This window comes from Vigna unguiculata, chromosome 7 (genome assembly GCF_037176805.1).
Source record: "Vigna unguiculata cultivar grain cowpea cultivar isolate G323 ecotype 2 chromosome 7, ASM3717680v1, whole genome shotgun sequence".
NCBI lineage: Eukaryota > Viridiplantae > Streptophyta > Magnoliopsida > Fabales > Fabaceae > Vigna > Vigna unguiculata.
This window is the reverse complement of record NC_140798.1, coordinates 1,231,955-1,251,441: the sequence shown is the minus strand read 5'-3', so window position 1 is coordinate 1,251,441 and position 19,487 is coordinate 1,231,955. Positions and strand designations below refer to the sequence as shown.

The window sequence follows — 19,487 nt, the reverse complement described above, 5'->3', positions numbered from 1 at the left end:
CATTATTTTAAGAAGATAGAGAAAGTAAAGACTTTTTGCATTGACCGTATAAAATTCATGTAAAAGGGTCAGTTTTTACCATATTCATTTAGCAATCAATGTAAAAAAAATATTAATCTTGTCGTACTTGTATTTAATAGCTATTGTAAAATGTTAATGTAAGAAAAACATTTTTATTTTGCTAATTTTCGTCTTAGAAAAACAAGTACAACAATAAGATCAACAAGTTCAAGATAAGACATAAGTAATAAAATTAAAGTTCAAAATAATAAAAAATTAAAATTAATGTTCAAAATATGATGTGTTATAATGTCAAGGATTAGAGTAGATGTCTAGTAAGAAGCACTTACACACAATATTTATGTTGGCTTATTCAAACTCATGCGCAAGTCTAGTTGTCCCTAAGCATTCACCTTAGAAGGTTCCATTAATCAAACATAAGTTACAACAAGTTTGAAAATCTCTTTAGGTTATAACAAGTACATAAGTCTCTCTGGTTACCATTCTCAATACATAGGTTAGTCATATTTGCACTCTTCAACTCGTTTCTCTATGTGTAACTTCAAAAATTTGATTGTTTGCTTTTTATACGGTAGACTTTGATATGGTAATATCTTCACATAGAGATCTTGATCTTTGTTTTTCATCTTGATGATAGAGGACACTTGTTTTAGAAATATTTGATGATATTTTTTCCAATGTTCATGAATAACTCTACTAAAGGAAACTTTTAAAATAAATTGTGCAAATATAGCAATTTAAGTATAATCAAGTAGAGTTTTTTTTTTTTCTTTATCAGCAATAACTAAGATATAAATAAAAGAATAAGACATTAGAGATGTCTCAACCCATATACAATACCAATAAAAACAAAGGAGATGAGAAAATGAAACCTATGAATACTAAGTCTCCTTTCCAATATACAAAACCATTAGACAACACCAAAACCCCGCATAAGACGAAACATAAATGAGATGCATTTTTTTATCTTTATAAATCTAAAATATTACATATAATCTATAGGCTTAAATACCTTTTTGTTCCTCATTCTCGTAGTGTTTGTTGTGGATGGTCCTCATTTTGACAGAATGTTTAAAATGGTCATCATTTTTACTGAATGTTTAAAATGGTCCTCATTTTCGCAATTCGTGTTTTATTTGGTCCTTTTCTGTAACGCCGTTTAAATCATTAACGGAGCATTGTACATGTGGCACAATTTGTATTAGGGTGTGTTACGTGTACTGTACAGGTGTGGTAATTAGATATTTGGGGATAAATAAGTGAGCTAGGGTTTTGATAAGGAATGTTTAGGCAATTGGTGAGTTTTGTCAATCTTGTTCCTCCATTCCCAATTGGTGTTGCTGTAATCTTCTTCTTCTTGCAATCCCATTATATAGGTATATTACAGTCTCAATCTTCTTCTTCCTTGCAACACCACTACCAACACCAGAAGAACCATCTCAGCAGTTAAGGATGAAATTACAGATTAGGAGAAGGCCATGATAGCAGCTACAAACGTCTTAGTTATTTTTTGGAATTTCTGATGTAGAATTCATTATTGATGTACTGCATTTTGATTTTCCTTAAACTTTGTTCAATTTCACTTTTGTCAAACATTGATGTAGTGCATTTTGATGAGGATGAATTAATGTTATGAATTTAACTTCTTCCAGACTTAGATCAATTTAATTTTTCCCAAACTTATATCAATATCACTTACTTCAATGCTCAGATTAAGATGTCATTTTGAACATGTTGGGACTAATATCAACATAATCAAACTAATTCATTTCTTCATTTAACAATAGTACAAAACACATTGGACTTTAAAATATTACACACAATAACAGTACGAATAATACAATAACAACACAAGTAACCCTATTACTAATTGCAGTCTCTTCTCAGCAACCTTCCTTCAATGACTTCTCCAAATCATTAATCTGTCTCATTTGTGTCATGATGATGACATCCTTTTCATCAACACCACCATTTGAAAAAGTTGCAGCCCACATGATTGGAACCACCACTCTGTAAATCAATAAACCAAAAATTAAAACCAATTTATTATTAACACAAAAATAAAAATAGATTGTACCCAAAATTTTCTACCAATATTCTTTGGAGTTCTTGCCATCCTCACAGCTACCATCTCTTCGCAGCTACAAATCGGGGTTAATCTATTTCTCGTTGAACCACCAACAGTGCACGAAGTGATACAACACGGTTGCCTCCAACGATTACAACTAGAGGTAAAGGAAGAAAATTGGGACCGTAACATACCTATATAATGAGATTGCAGGAAGAAGAAGATTGCAGCAACACCAATTGGGAATAGAGGAACAAGATTGCCAAAACTCACCAACTGCCTAAACATTCCTTACCAAAACCCTAGCTCACTTATTTATCCCCAAATATCTAATTACCACACTTGTACAATACACGTAACACACTCTAATATAAACTGTGCCACATGTACAATGCTCCGTTAATGATTTAAACGGCGTTACAGAAAAAGACCAAATAAAACACGAATTGCGAAAATGAGAACCATTTTAAACATTCGATACAAATGAGGACCATTTTAAACATTCTGTCAAAATGAGGATCATCCGCAACAAACACTACGAAAATGAGGACTAAAAATGTATTTAAGCCTAATCTATATATACAATTGTAGCGTAGGATCATCTCCCACCAAAATAGAGATAACAATCTATATATAACATACAATAAATTTGCAAAAAACTGAGGTCCAACAAACTCTCGTAAATCATCATTTCCATAGAGTCAACAAGAGATAATTTCTTTTTCAGAGTAGCTTGTTTCTGATAATTCCAAGATATGACTATCTCCTTTACAAAAAGTTTGCATAAAAACCTTAACAACAACATATAGCATAGGTGATGACAACAAAAGATTAGAGTGAAAGATAATAACATTATAACATAGAAGACTCTTATTTTTATTTTACTTTTGGACTAATTTCTGAACTAATATAGGACAGATTAAATACATGATTTTGAACATAGATATCAATCAGAATAAAAAAAAAATTGCATTCAATATTTTATTTTTCATATTAACGAATAATCAAGTAGAGTTGTATGGAATTATTAATCAAGTATAGTTAACCTTCAGAGACATTTCTTGACTTAAATTTAAAGATAAAATATTTGTTAAGAATAATTTTAATAACTTGGTTCCTAATCCACTTATCATGATGGATTTAATAATTTTATCGACAATCATAATTAGAGTATTAGACGATATCTAAAGAGATGTTAGACGAGGTCCAGTGATCAAATCTTGAATAAGAATTCATTCATATTGATGACCTTTATCTATACGTAACTACACATGTCAAACAAATAATACCATTTATTTTCATTACTCAATACTAGTTTGTTATCATCAAAATTCTTATCAAACTCTCTTATGAGTTTTACTATATCGTCTTATCCTAACACTTATTTATTCATGTATAATGATATTATGACCTCCTAAAGTTTTTGACTTTCATCATTGATTAATGTACCACTATATTTTTCTTTGAAAGAATCAATGACCCACATTAAGTCATGTCAAAGAGTAAAAGATGAGAGTAAAAAAATAGAAGTCAAAATATAATTTTCTCTTATTCATTATATAAAAAATAATAATACACTATATACTAGGATGAATTTACTTTAAGACTATTTAGTTTAAGTGTTTCTTGTATGTTGCAATTATAGGTACAAACATCATTTCAAGTTAAGCAATACAAATATGTAAGTCCATAAAGTACAAATAAGGTAACTCTATAGCATCACGTTACTATACTCATATGAAAACTATTTATTTATTTATATATATCCTACAATTCTTATATGTACTTGTTCTTCTCCCTGTAATTGTGATTTAATCATGAAAATTCAAAAAGAGAGAGATTGTGTTATAAAGTTTGTGATCTTAATGGTGATTTTTCTCAAGCTCGTACTCAAGTCATACTTATGGACCTATATCAAGTTCTACAAAATCATTTAGTTCTTCAATAAGATCATGAATTTAGTGGTTCTTTCTTCCATATAATTCTCATAATCAATTGAAATTTTAACTTTCTAGATAATTCCAACAAAAGTTCTTTCACGTTGTAGAAGACTATAATAAATATGTTGGACATAATAACAAATACTGCGATCATTATCAAAGGACAAATCACAGCTCTGAAAATGGTTGGAGTAAACATGGTCTTCCACCAAGCTATAATCAAAACAATAAGAACATCTACTCCTTCCAATTCTTCAGCTAATGTAATTGAAATTGAACCTTCTATTCCTACTGATCTTCTTGCTGTATATATATGATAAATCAACTGCTCAATTTAGTTCTTCTAAAGACCAATATGAATTCATTCTTATCTTACTGTACAAGAGTAAAAAAATTCTTCTTCCATAATAGTGTTCATAACAATATGTATATCCTAAACATTGTAGACGTCTCAGGAATCTTGTCCGTTCTTGTACTACGAGCTATAGAAAATGAACGAACCAAATTACATTCAAGAAAGTAACGATCAAAATTACACGCATCTACTAAAAGAATTGTTCAAATAGAAAACAGCATAGTTCTTCCGTAATGGAAAGAATGATATTTCTGACAAGTCAAGCGGGTTTTTAAAGATTGATCATCAAATTACTGATAGAAATTCAGGAAATATTTATCTACAGAAAAAAAAATTATTACAACAAATATATAAATATTGATGGAGAGAATTTAGTGAGTAAAACATATGAATCAAAAAAAAAAAAAAAATATATATATATATATATATATATATATATATATATATATTTATAGGTTTTTGAATATGTGTAAGATTTTAACTAAAAAAAATAGTTAATTATTATTTAAGAGTTGTGCAAGCCAATCCTGACTCCTCAAATTTAATTATGGAATTAAATATACATATATCTTCGCATTTCTTAGAGACGGATAGACACAGTCCACATCCAGAAATCCTACATGATCTTATATGTAAAAGGAAAGTTTATTTAAGACAAAAAAAAAAAAAAAATAGATGCGTTAATTCTACTATGTTATTAGCATGTCACCTTAAGACATATCGCTTCTATAGAGACCAAAACGATCGAGAAACAAAAACTAAGCAAAAATCCACAATTTCATTTTTTTCATTTTTAACTCACCATCTTAAATAATCCTCAATTCTAACTCAGCAGAGGCTTATTTTCTCTTGGTGCTTCATTTCCAACTATAATTAACCCATTAACTACATCAATAAATCAGTGAAAGTAGAGAAGTTTTTATTTGTTGCTTATGCTAATTTTGTTCCTTTTGATACAAAAGGCAAAGACACCCAAACTATGAGGAAGTCAATAAGAGATGCAAAATCAAAACCTATGTTAACATTCACATTAACTTGGTAAAGTAAAAAGAAAGTTTGTAAAAGGGCTACCAATAATCCATATGCAAAAATAAATAATAGTTGTTGTGTCACCAAGTCCATAAAAGTAAGCATGGGTAGTAACAATTACTACATTTGAGATTTAGAATATAAAACTTTCGTGAGGGTTGCTTTGAGAAGGAAAACTTGTTTCTTAAAATTTGGAATTATTGAGTATAACGAAACAAGTCTAATAGTTGAAATCTAAGAAAGTTTTCCTTCCCAAAGATGATATTAATATTTTATCCCCAGATCCATTAAGATAGCATCACTAGAATTAATTATTACATTCAAATTATTATGTGTTTTGAAACTGGAAACTTCGATAATAATTTTGTTATTAAAAGACATTTCAAATGATTGGAAAAAAATATGTATTTAAATTATCCTAATTAAATATATCAAAATAAAATGAATAAGTAAAAATAAGAAATTACAAAAAATATATAATAACTGACCACATTCACACATGATCGGAAAAATATGCGATATAGAAACCTAGTATATACTGCCAAATGCCAAGACAAACATACTTTGTAGAATAAAATATGTCGTTTAAAATAATATATAAAAGTGTAACTTTGTGTTTTGAAGAGAAATTTGAATAACTTAAAAAATTAAAATACGTGATATTTAAATTATTTATAATTAAATTCTTGTTATTTTTGTAAATATTTTATTCAGCAATTAAAATATTTTACATTTCAAATTTTTATTTGGATAAAAGATTGTATTTTTTTAAGATAACATTTCATTTTGCAAATATGTATTTTAAAATTCAATTTTATCAAAAATATATATAATTCAAATTTAAATATTTATATAATATTTAATAATTTAATTTTTTAATATGTTTGTGTGTATAATGTGTATAAGGAGGGAGTGATTAGATGTTGAATTTCAATTTATTTCATTCTTTTAATGAATTTAAAATTTTATTATTTAAAATAAGTATTTCCATAAATATTTTAAATTTCAACTGTTTTTTTAATTTTCCTTTCTAACAACTCATTTTAACTCAAAAAGATTTAATTCATTAAATAATAAATTGTTATGTTAAATTCTAAGTAGTATAAATAAAAGAGAGACAATGATTAAAAGAGCAAAGAATATAAGTAACCATGACAAGTGATTCTAACAACTTAAGTACCTCAGTTTTGAGGTAATCCAAAATCATCCTCAAGTAATGGAGCAAGCATATACTGGAGGGCTGATCTCTGCTTCCCCATTTCATTGAGAATCGCTAATTGAGCTTCCTCACAAGCTCTTGCGTTTGGGAAACCAAGGGTCCATCTCCCATCTGCCCAATCATCACCCATGCTCGCATGCTTTTCTCTACCTTTCATTGAATAAAACTGTGGGTCAAACTCTCTGATTCCAACATGCAACCATGACGAGTGCTTCTCATCTATCTTAGGCTGCATCAAACTCAACCAAGAAATCAAAACATGATTAACTGATGAAAAATTATCAAACCCCTCCCCCCTAACACCTAAAAATGTATGGATTATTTTAGACTAATATCACCAAAGACGCTAAGCTCAGAAAAAGGTCACAGCAATGTAGACGTACACATAACCCTGCCAACGGAGCAATTGCAATCACAACACCATGTCGACTGCGGAATGGGTGTTTCTCTGCTAGAAGCAATTTTCCAGTTATTCCACTTGCTACTGGAATTACATATATATCTCTAATTTCAGAATTTGAAAATGCAATTCCACAAGGTAGTCCGGACTCTGCAACCGTTACAAATGGTTAGAATTTACACAAGAAGAAAAAAATGCCGTAGGCAGAACCAAGAATAAATATACCGGTGCCTACCCAACGAGACATTGGACCCAAAGCTAGCAGATGAAATTTTTGAAGTACGAATTACTCCAGAATCATTGGTAGAACTGGAAATCATGTTCAATAATGGCTTCTCTAGCAATACTCCTTCGAAAATTAATGTCCTCAACTGGATGTGGAGAACAAAAGCCTGAATAAACAACTGGTATTAGAAGTATGGAACAATGTAATGTTTTGGTCAAACAAGGAAATTCATGAACTGATTAAATCCCCGCCAAAAGTGCTAGAAATCTTTGTAACAAATGTCCAGTTAACAATTAACAATTTTCTTTGCTATTGACCATTTGCCCTTTATCATTCTTGCCGATGGTTGACAAATAAAATCTTCCAGCCTTAGCATTACCTAACCCCTTCCACCCATTATTGTAAAATTTGCTCTTTATATCTCTCATTATCCTTTGCTTCCGGGACTGATGCAGTCTGTTTTCCACGCAGATTTGTAAGATATACACATTGTCTTTTTGCTCCAGTCTGCTCATAACTAGCCAGTGCCGAGGCTTGCTTTAAAGTAAGAACATGGAAAGATGCAATGGGGCTGCATTGGTGCAGAGAAGATGCCTAAATACCAGTTGATGCAGGGAAGCTGCTTTCTAACATGGTATACGGTATGTGGTTTTTGAGAAGCAGCATAGCTCTATTAGTATAGCTACGAGTGAAGCAATTCTTTCAACATCAGGGACTGCTATGCACACCCAGTTTGGCTAATAAGAAAAGGCCGTTTGCAAATCTCCAACACATATATCGATAATAAATGTGAGGATGGTCTGCATAATTATTTGACAAATTGGAGAGTAAGGAGGTTCCAGGATTATAGGTCTTTGTAATCTTTTAAGTCAAGTTGTTTTGAAAGTACAAAAATGAATTTGAGTAGGTTTGTTTTGGTTTGTAATATAAAAATCTCATGAGAAACCATAAGTATATCTAGGAGAGGGGAACTATGTAAATTTTTTTTGGACAAGGGTTAGAACACCCCATGTGCTGTTGATATATTTTTCGCCTATCAATAAAAGAAAAAAAAAAAAAAAAAAAACCTCGATTGACCCAAACATATGATATCAGGTAGAGTACTTTGGTGTTGAATGTGAGTCACATGCCTTTACTATCTCTTTTCTTCACCATCGGTATGTGCATTTGCAGTCTTTCCAATGATAATTCATGCACAATTAGGACATCTTGGGTTGACAATTGAAGAAGATGGTGTGGACTTTAAAACATTTGTCTAGTTTGAATTGTTAATCATGTTAGTTACAGAACACTTTTTCTGTCTTTTCCTGATAGTTTTAATAAACAAGCTTCATCTCCATTTCGGGACATTGTATTCTTGTTGGAGGTAACTTCATATAAAAAAAAAATTAAGAAACAAAATGTTATGGCAAGTTCAAGTGTAGGAGTAGAAAACAAGGCAACAACATTAGTCACTACTTTTGAGCTCATATTGCTAAAGCAATCCCTCATAAAGCTTAAATTTGAAGAAAATTCTCAAATGTACTTTATATGTGACAACTAGGCAGCTTTACACATCGTCTCTAATCTTGTCTCTCAAAATGAGAGAACCAAATATATTCAGGTAGATTGTCATTTCATAGGAGAAAAGTTGGAGTGTAGAGACATTACTAGATTTGTCAAGTCTAGTGAAAAATCTACTGGCATATTCACCAAGTTGCTAAGAGGACCAAGGATCAATCATAATTGCAAAAGTTAAGCACATACAACTTATATGCTCAAGCTTGAGGAGAAGTGCTATAATTATAGAAATAAGGCGTAAATCCTTTATGTGTTATTAGGAACTTTTTGATTTTTTTCTTGTATCAAATCACTATTATTAGAAAGGATATCAAATATCCTCCATTTATTATATTGGTGCCATTTTCTCAATATAAACAGAGCACTGTTGTCAAAAAAACCCAGAGTTTCAACTCAATATCTTTCTCTTTCCTATTGTTTAATAAGATCCTTGTGATGTTGAAATATAGATCCAAAGATGCATAAACTATATGTAACTGGTGTGTAATCCCCAATTTTCACCTCTAAATCACACCTAATTCATGTCTTGTTGAACTTACATTTCATACCCATACACATACTTAAGAAATTTCAAGCTTTTTTCTACAACCCAAGTTTAGAGTTCAATCGTCTTAGCTAATCAAATATAACATGTACTTGTAAATATGTCAAATACCGTATGAAACAGTGAAATCTAACTTAAACTTCTTATCCTTGTAATCCAAACTAATATGAATCACAAATGGAAAAACATATGACATCACCTTCACTACATCAACCATTCTTTGCCATGCAAAATATGAAGCTCTTTGACCTGTCACAGACATATATTTTATGAAATCATAAATATAAATAGTACTTGGTTCTACCCAACATTAAAGTGAAATATCATGGAGGAGGTGTTTGTGCAGTAATGACAATACCATTGGTCGGTTGTTGGTGAAGAACAAGCTCCAACAAGAATAATGGATCTTTATATTGAGAAGGTTGTTCAAGAACTGCATGCAATAAGTGGGATGAGCATTAGAAAAATTATAAACCATTATAACTTATAAGCTAATTTCATATTAGTACAAGGAAATTTATATTAGTAGTACAATCTTAATCCCATCAGATGGACTGTTCTACCTGTATCAAACATAGCCATCGGAATCTATCAAAAACCAAAATTTCAACGATCTTCCTTTTTTTTCCATTCAACAACAAAAATATGTATGCACCATGGTGGTCTATTTTAAGCATCTACTAGACTTGTTTTAACTGTTCAAATACCAAGTTACTCAAAAAGAGAGTAGGCTCAATCTCTATGTGAACAAATTAATAAATACCTCTTTTACAGCTTGCCAATTCTGTAATTAGTGTATCTGGAATATGATCTAACCAAACTCCTTCAAGTTCTTTCATAAACTTTACACGGGACTGATCATAGGAAGTCTGCCGACGGAAACTAGAAACTATAAAACTTTAGAAATTTTGAACATAAACGCAATTTTGTAATTGGTACTCATGAACTTATAATAACATGGATAAATCAATCTTAAATCCCATAACATGTATACCTTATCCAAAATTAAAGATGAAATAAATTGACTGCATGTATACCCAAAATAATTAGTTAACATGCCAAGCATAGTTCATGAATACATTTATCTATATTTATTGCATATGTAACTAAGAGGCATTTAAACTACATTAGAGAATAACAAGCTAAATAAAAGATAGAGAAGAGGTTATGCAGAAACGGAGATGAAAAAAAAAAGAAAAAGGAAAGATCTTATACAATGGCAGTTGCCTAAGTTCAGGTTTTCAATGGGGAATGCTGGTACAGAATCGATGGGGTCATAACTTAGGAATCAAAATTCAAAATTTTATGCTGTATGATTGTTGTTTACAATTTTGCAGGAGGCGATATGCAGAAATTTCAAACTGAAAATTGGAAATGATATTTTGAAAGTTTGGAGAACCAAAATCATATATGATTAAGAACACAATATAATACAATCAGTAACATACTCATTAGTATGCGATGCTTGAGTGTAACAGAACATGACAATTCAATGTGTCAGTATATGTAGTTGAATGCGGAAACTATGTTTAGAAATCAAACTGTACATTTGGACAAGAGAACAATATTGATCCAGTGGTCAATATGCACACAGGAAAGGAGACATCTTCATGTTTAAATTGCTTTCGAGAATTGTTAGTATGTAATTTACAACCTTTATGCCAATAGATCCTTATTGTTATATTACATTCAACCCTCTAGTCTCTTGTAATATGATTTTTTCTCACCTGAAATGTTTTCTGTATGCATTAAAGTCCATATCTCTACAACGCATTCTTCTACAAAAAGTTCTTTTTCGCCACAAGATATGAGGTGTGTCTGTGCATTACTGACATTTCAAACCCAAAGGATTTTTGCGTGTGGTCGATCAACAAGATTTGTAATATAAAACAATTCACACCTTTACATTTGATCACTATATTTCTACCAACAGTTGATTCATAAGAATAACATCAATAATTTTTCCGGAATTTATAAACAAAATTCTAGATTGAATATATATATATATATATATATATATATATATATATATATATATATATATATATATGCACGTAAGTTGGCATATTTCTGTTATCAAAATACCTATATATTTTGTGACATTTGTCATCTATCATACATGATAAAAAACCTATCGCTAAATATGCTTCTGAGCAATGATATGGCCGTTGTTTTAACCCACACAACATGACATGATGACAATAACATGCACAAAATCGATCATCTTCAGATTTGAAGACAAACTTGTAGGTAGACCCTATAGTCCTAGAACATTAGGAGAAACGGTTTTTGGTCTGCCAGCTTACATAATTTCATAACTAATCGTGAGACTAATGATACACTTCTTCTGCATAATAACTAAAATATTGTACCTAATTAGTATCTAGGTAATCTTCTAGACTTGACAACTGATGGTAAAATTATTACTGAACCGAAACACCAGAAAGAAAAATAATCAAAAGCTATGGAAGTTACCAAAATTGATACATCTTTAAATTTACTTTACCTAGCCAAACTTGTAATAGTAAAATATTAGTATTTCTCCACGCAAGGAGACATCCAGTTGCAAATGTTAAGAAATTAGATTAAGTTGTTGAGTACTTACAGTGAATAGGAGAAGATTATCACTGTCAAGCTCCATTTTATGGAAGACCAGTAGCTTTTGCAGGCACCACCCCGCATGCCATAGCATCATTGTTGAGAGGGGTTGCTGGAAGGCTAAAACGTTCAGCAGTGCTTTTAAAATCTGTTAAATTTAAAACGAGATGGTAATTTTGTTATTCTGCATGTTGAACAGAACCCAATTCTACTGAACCAACATAACGATAGTAAATAAAAAGGACAATTTGATCTAACATATAAAAAGTAATGATAGATATACCTCAGGCATAAACTTAATGAAGATACTTCCATCCACAGTCTTAGATGTTGTGCCATTAGTCTGAAAAATGTACAAGCAAAGAATAAAATATAAAACATAAAACATAATGGATCTGAAAAAGACAGGTATCAGCTATTGACAAGATATAAGGGTGATCATGTATTAGATTTTTTAAAATCCAATCTAGATTTAATTGAGATCCACTACTAACAAGACAGGTTTTAGCAACTTCAAATGCTAAATATTCCAAAATTTATAATATTTTTACAAAGAAACAATTTTTCGTTGTGATTTTCTAATTATAAATGCATGGAGTCCCATAATCGGTGTTGACCAGAGGCATCAATTTGTGATTATGGAGGCTAGATGATGATTATATATGACTGGAGGGTAGCCATATTGCAAGAGATAGAGGAAGACCAAAACAACGGGCAAAATCATTAAAAAAGATTTAAAGGACAATTGTTTGTCTAAAGGCATGATGGACTCACTATAGAACATTATGAAATCATTTGGCCAATGTAGCCAATCCAACATAGTAGGGGGAAACTGACTTGGTGTTGTATTTTAGCACCGATAAAAAGCTCTGAAATTGTTTGAGAAAAATATACTGTTTTTAGAATAAATGATCCTTAACAGTTTACAGTGTCAGTAATAGATGTGCCACATTATGACATTCTGAAAACTGATGGTCCTCTTCCATTTAAACGAATATGTCCATCAAGGCTTACCATCTCATCCCCCATCTCAGGTAGCTTACTCATCAGTGACAAGTCACAATCAAGATCTGCAAAACTTGCATGAAATTGATATAAACAACAAATAACTCGGTTGTTTACTAAAAGATAACTGTAAGGCAACATAAATGAACAAAATTACACTACCTTTACTCTCAATCAGGATAAGCAAGAGAAATATTGAAGCTAACAATAGGCTTTGATCCTTACAGAAAAGAAAAGCAAATATTCCACTCCTGCAAAAGTAGCAATTTCATTATATGTATATTTAGATACACTGGATAATGACCACTCCTAAATACATTAATGATCTGTCTCAGTAAATGCTTCCTCCTGATGTCAGGAGCTGCATAACAATGCTGAAGAACAGGTTCTTGATGAAGATATAGAAGCATTAATTGCATCACAAGAAAAAGAGAAAATTAAAGTCGAATTGGAAAAAAGAAAATACAATCTTCAACAATTTTTGGATCTAACCTTCTCATGCATCACTATTGTATCAAAGCTCAAACAAAATCATGAAACTAAGAAATTAAGGAAAAACAGAATACATTCCAAGGCTCAGGTAAATAATAATAATATATTAAGATGAAGATGATGATCAGCTTATGCAAAGCTTCAATAAATCAATGGAAACCAATAATATCCAACGAGGACAAAATATGACATCAAGCACCAACACATTTTCTATTATTTCTAATCTGGAAAAGTCATTTATCAGAAATCACTATGCATATACTAGTAAGGTTTGTCCTCTGATTTCCCCCGCAGGTCTTCCTACTGGTGCAAATGCTCGGAAACAAAAAAGTATGTGACAAAGTACAGGGAAAGTGTCTTAACACTATAAAAGTCTACAATGAAATTTACACATCAAAATAATCACCAACCTTTCGGAACAAATTTCACCATTTGGACTACAAATAGTGATACTAGACATGAAACCTTCCCAATGAGCACCTAAATAGGTCCCGTTGATACTCTGAGATCCATTTGACTCAGGAGCACTAGATATAACATTTTCCACTTCATTCAAGCGCTTTGAAAAGGTTACAATATCATAGTGGAAATCAAAAGTATTCCCTTCACTCGGACTTTTCACATTGAAGTTCAATATATGATACAGAAGAACACAAGCCACATTGTTAATCGTGCTTCTTCCACCAACAACCTGGAGAAGGCGGGATATGATATATAGCGAAGTGATAGCAGATAAGTCAGATCCCTGGGGCAAAGATATAATTTTAATGAGTAACCATGTGAAAAAATAAATTAGAATAAAATGCAAGATGACAAGCCTAAACTACTGGAGTTTCCACCGAGCCTTTTTTTCATATTTCTTTCCTTTCATAACAGATCTGTGTTGAACCTTTCAATTGGCACACTTTAAGAAGCATGGAAAATACAAGACATGGGAGAGAAAATTATTTTAATATGACGGTGTGACAGATCTCTTCGAAATAATCAAATCTAAAAAATGAATGAACTACTGAGAAGTATGAACTAGGACATTGTGGTTAGTTTAAATGATGATTTTCTCCTCTCATTCAATTGCATAGAAAACAAAATTTCCATTTTACCATAATATAGATTAAATATTGGATTAAGTCCTCTAAAGAAAAAAGTGGAATAAAGTCAGAAAGTAAGGATGTGTTCACCATGATTATAATTCAAGTTCTAGTATGCTTAACTCATTTAAAATCAAGCATGGATACTGTTTGGAACCAAAAACTGAAAAGAGAAAGGAAAGAAAGAATTTGATTAAATAGAATGAAAAGAACAAGAAATAGGAGAGCACTCTCTCCTCCAAGGATTTCCCCCTTCACCAAGAGTTAATAGCTCAATCTACAAAATTAACATCCTTTTTCTCTCCTCTCCTCCTTCCCATTGTTTATGTCTAACTAGCACCTTGAGTTACTAACTCAGTAATATTCTAACTATTTTAAATAATTTCTCTTCTTATATATTAAAAGATACACTCTTACTTTCTCACTTTATACACTTCACTTCAGAGGAGTCAAATTCCCAAGCATTCACAAATTGGAGAGCCTCACCCTATCATAACATACCTGAACCCTAAGTTAACATATGGATGGCACAAATGCAGAGAGAAACTAAAACTAAAAGATAGACTAGTTTGCAGGAAATTTTCTCATCTCACATTTATATTCTTTGAAGCCATAAATGAACGTAGTAGAGGAAACACAAGTCCATTCAAAAGATTTTCCATAACCAGTCTAGTCAAACGAGGCTCGCCAACATTAAGAATGTCTTTGAAGTAGTACAGTTCATCTGCAATTTTTTCAGATTCAAGAATAATCCCATTTCTTCTTTTCTGAGTGTCCATTTTCCTGCGTCGGTATAAGGCAGTTAGTTCCATAAGATAAAACTCTTCCTGAGTGCCTATAAAGTACCAACAATTATTTGATGAAAAAAAATATTCAAGTTAACATACTCTTTATCATAGACAACAGCATCTAACCGAAAGCATAGATCTTTTAATCTACAAATCAGGTCAGAGAAATATTTTGAAACTGGTGGAGTTGATATAAATTGATAGACCTTGTCATCACTCACTGTAGAATCAAGATAAAAATGATGCGAAGTTCAGAAATATATTACACTAAGGCATGCTTATAACCTGCTAGCTATTCAAATAGAGAAGTATACCGTTGTAGATGTTAAGAACCAATGCACGTATAGCTGTCTGAATCATCTTTTCTTCATGCTGAGCAAATCTTAGAGCTCCAGTATACAAGGGAAAGGAGACTATAGCATCCTGCAGTCGAACATTTTAACAAAAATAATTTTAAAATAATTTTGCTGAATTTTGCTGGACAAAAATTCCGTCTTGGATGTACAGTAGAAATCAACCGAAGATGATTATTCCCCTTTCATATTGCATTCACAAGGGGTAAAAGTTTTCTCAAAACACTAATTCATGCTAGAGTCAAGTATGTAACTTCATCCAATATGTTTCTCAACTTCAATAGCATTGCATTATATTTATTGATGAGGTTGTTGATTGACTGAAATAAGTTAAACAACTGAGACCTCATAAGTGCAACCAAAAAATAAGTCAAGCCTTATGTTCTTATCCTAAGTGGGGAAGTGATGACCTTTGATTTAACAGATAGCAGCTAACTGTTGCACTTGTATGTTTTTCACTTACCCCCTGAATATCCACAAGAAGGCAAAGTGTGTGCCTATTTATTTTGCAGCTAATAGCCCTGAATGAAGAAACAAACAAAAAGTTAATTTATTCTATAAATTACTGTAACACAACAAAGAAAAAATTATGTGAAACGAATATCAGAAATTAAAAAATCGACCCACTTCCCAATACTATTTAAAATAAGGCTTAAATACCTTTTTGATCCTCATTTTCGTAGTGTTTGTTGCGGATGGTCCTCATTTGGACAGAATGTTTAAAACGGTCCTCATTTTTACCGAATATTTAAAATGATCCTCATTTTCGCAATTTGTGTTTTATCTGGTCATTTTCTGTAACGCCGTTTAAATCATTAACGGAACATTGTACAGGTGGCACAATTTGTATTAGAGTGTGTTACGTGTATTGTATATATGGCTAATTAACGTTAATTTTTTCCATTTAGGAGAAATTTTGCAATTAGGGAAATTTCGTCGTCTTCGTCTTTCTTGAGCTCGGATTTGCAGGAAAAGCAGCTAATACTTGTCATTTCATCATTGGATTGCATAGGTATAGCAATAAGGTATCTGTAAGCATAATATTTAACTCTTTAATCGTTAACATCACTTTTTCCCAAAGTGTTGGGTGTGTGCTCCTAGCAGCCTTCCACAGTATCTTTAATTTTTTGCCAGAGGATCTTTTATTTGCATACAGATGCTTCATGCAAAATATTAGCTGCAACTGCAATCCAATTATGGAATGACAAGTATTAGTTGCTTCCTCTGCAAATCCGAGTTCAAGAAAGACAAAGATGAAGAGACGAAGATGAAGAGATTTCCCTAATTGCAAAATTTCCCCTAAATTAAAAAAATTAAAGTTAATTAACCATATGTACAGTACACATAACACACCCTAATACAAACTGTGCCACATGTACAATGTTCTGTTAATGATTTAAACGGTGTTACAGTAAAGGACCAAATAAAACATGAATTGCGAAAATAAGGACCATTTTAAACATTCGGTGAAAATGAGGATCATTTTTAAACATTCTGTCAAAATAAAGACCATCTGCAACAAACACTACGAGAACGAGGACCAAAAAGGTATTTAAGTCTTAAAATAAAGAAAGGAAAAAATGTAGAACACATAACTGCTTGCAATAAATTTTGAAGTGAAAAAGTGAGATGCAAAGGAGAGGAGAAAAAAGGACCATACCTTAGGAAAGAAACATAGTATGAAGCTAGGTCTCCTCCATCAAATTTGAAGGGGTGTGAAATAATGTTGTTGATATAACCATTACTGAAGCAATAGTCTGCACCATGCAAATAAGAGACACCAATTTATACTAAATACCAGTGACAGTACTAAGCCAAAGAGCAAAGGACTGAAGAGGAACACTGTATTTTGTAAAGTGAATGCATCAGGCAGATATCAACTAAGTATGCATAAACAAGTAAAACTCAGGAGTCAATGAACTTAACCTGAGACATCAAAATACTAAAATAGCCATCTTACAAATTGCATGTTCACTGTCCATGTTTTGAATCATTATGCTAAGATACTGAAGCAGTGGTGCCTCAATTTTCGAATCTTCACTGATCTTAAGAATGTGAACAAAATCCGCCAGCACTTGGCGCTCCATGAAACATCTAACCAAAATTTTCAATCCGTCACAATTATTAAAACCTTGTCCAGAAAACAAGAACGACATAAGAACGAAACAGATCCATACTCGAAAATTTGCGGATCTTGTCTGTCGCCATACATCACAATCTCCACAACGGACTGCAATAAATCCATCACAAGCTCCTGCAATAAAAGGCACACATCAATATATAACAGTTTTCTCATGCAAAAGAAAACGCTCACAGAAATTGACGCTTGTTACCCTGTTACTTTTGTCCACAACGTTGATCTTCCGCAGTTCGTTTATTACATATCTGTAACCACATCAACAAGTAAAACTCCACGAGAATCGAAAACAATTCACAATATTATTCATAAGAAACAAGTCCGCACTCTGAAAACAATAAAAACCTTAAAATGCATCGTATCGTAGACATTCAATTTGTCACCGAAATTTACGAACAATGAAGTAAACGATGAAAATAGCAACGAAACCTAACGAGGCGAATTCGGTGAATCACTTACTGGAAGTTTTGAACGGAGAAGCGATCGATGGATCGCCAGAGAGCGCGCAACATGGCGACGGAGATGGAATGAATGAGAGTGAAGAGAGTGATGAGGTGTGGCTGTGCAACGTGAAGGTTGAAGAGCGTTTGGAAGAAGCGGTGATCGTATCTCGCATTGTAGAGCGAAAACAAATGGTGCAATGCGAATTGCTATTGACAGTGATTTTGTTGCGTGTTTGGTAGCGAGTTGCAATTCCACCCAACTAACTACCTTTCAACTTATGAAACTTTCAACTCAGTCTTCACATAACCAAACGAAGCCTTCGCTTTTGCGACGCTGGAAATGGCCATGCAGTATTGCAAGGAACATTCTCACTTCTTCTGTACTTCCACACTCTGAAAAATTAAATTAAATTCTCTTCAATATCTTATATTTTATATGTATTTTTTTTTAATACATGTTTTCCTCCTCTTCTTCATTATTAGTCAAAAACATAATAATTATACTTTTATAACAACAAATGTCACACTTTTTGCTGTCCCTATTTCAAATCTTAGAGAAGGTTCCCATTTTTCTGCATTTTTAATTAACTCAATAGTTTAGAACAACGACAACCCCATTATCTAGTAAGTTTTTGTGTATATCTTTCTTCGTGTTTGTTGTATAAAAGTTTGCCCTTTTTTATCCCAATAAAGAATGTCTTTTTATATCAATTTGTTTATAACTTTTTTCGTCTTTGTTGTATTAAACTTCTCCTTTTTTTTTATCCTAATAAAGAATGTCTTTTTATATGAATAATGTCGATGAAAAAGTAAGCACTAGCAATGCAACAGTGGCTTTTTATCTCAACCTGCGTTTCAGTAGCTCTAATCCAAGAAATAAATAAATTCTCATTGTCATTTGGTTCTTGTTGGGTCCTCAAAATTCTGCAAATAAACGACATCAAAGTAAAATCTACCAAAAATCATATGTTACTCTTGATGTCGCAAACATAATAGAAAACTGTCAGCAGACACAATAGATTACTCCACAGACATGGCTCCATATATGCTACAACAGAATACTTTAAGAAAACAAAAAATTACTAATTCAAATAAAGTTTGCATCTAAATTCAAATTAAACATGGATTAAAGTTAAACAAGCCGCAAAAGGTAAACATACGCAGTTCACGTTCACACGTAAATTTGATATAATTGAAACAGAAGAAAGGGATTTTTCTGTA

At 31.8% G+C, this 19,487-nt stretch overlaps 1 protein-coding gene across 1 annotated transcript; it reads right to left on the bottom strand.

Annotated features, from left to right (window-relative positions):
• Nucleotides 1–4,211: 4,211 nt before the first annotated feature.
• LOC114192591 (protein TRANSPARENT TESTA 9-like) lies at nucleotides 4,212–18,911 on the bottom strand. Its single transcript, XM_028082362.2, has 21 exons — nucleotides 18,283–18,911; nucleotides 18,020–18,071; nucleotides 17,864–17,940; nucleotides 17,647–17,780; nucleotides 17,347–17,443; nucleotides 16,150–16,207; nucleotides 15,648–15,756; nucleotides 15,433–15,553; nucleotides 15,139–15,328; nucleotides 13,868–14,202; nucleotides 13,128–13,216; nucleotides 12,975–13,030; nucleotides 12,244–12,303; nucleotides 11,968–12,108; nucleotides 10,126–10,231; nucleotides 9,721–9,795; nucleotides 9,562–9,611; nucleotides 7,268–7,424; nucleotides 7,016–7,182; nucleotides 6,594–6,861; nucleotides 4,212–4,511 (listed from the first exon to the last, which is right to left on the bottom strand). Exons 1-20 carry the CDS (start codon nucleotides 18,333–18,335, stop codon nucleotides 6,595–6,597), a joined length of 2,394 nt encoding a protein of 797 aa, XP_027938163.2. The 5' UTR covers nucleotides 18,336–18,911; the 3' UTR covers nucleotides 4,212–4,511; nucleotide 6,594.
• Nucleotides 18,912–19,487: the final 576 nt, after the last annotated feature.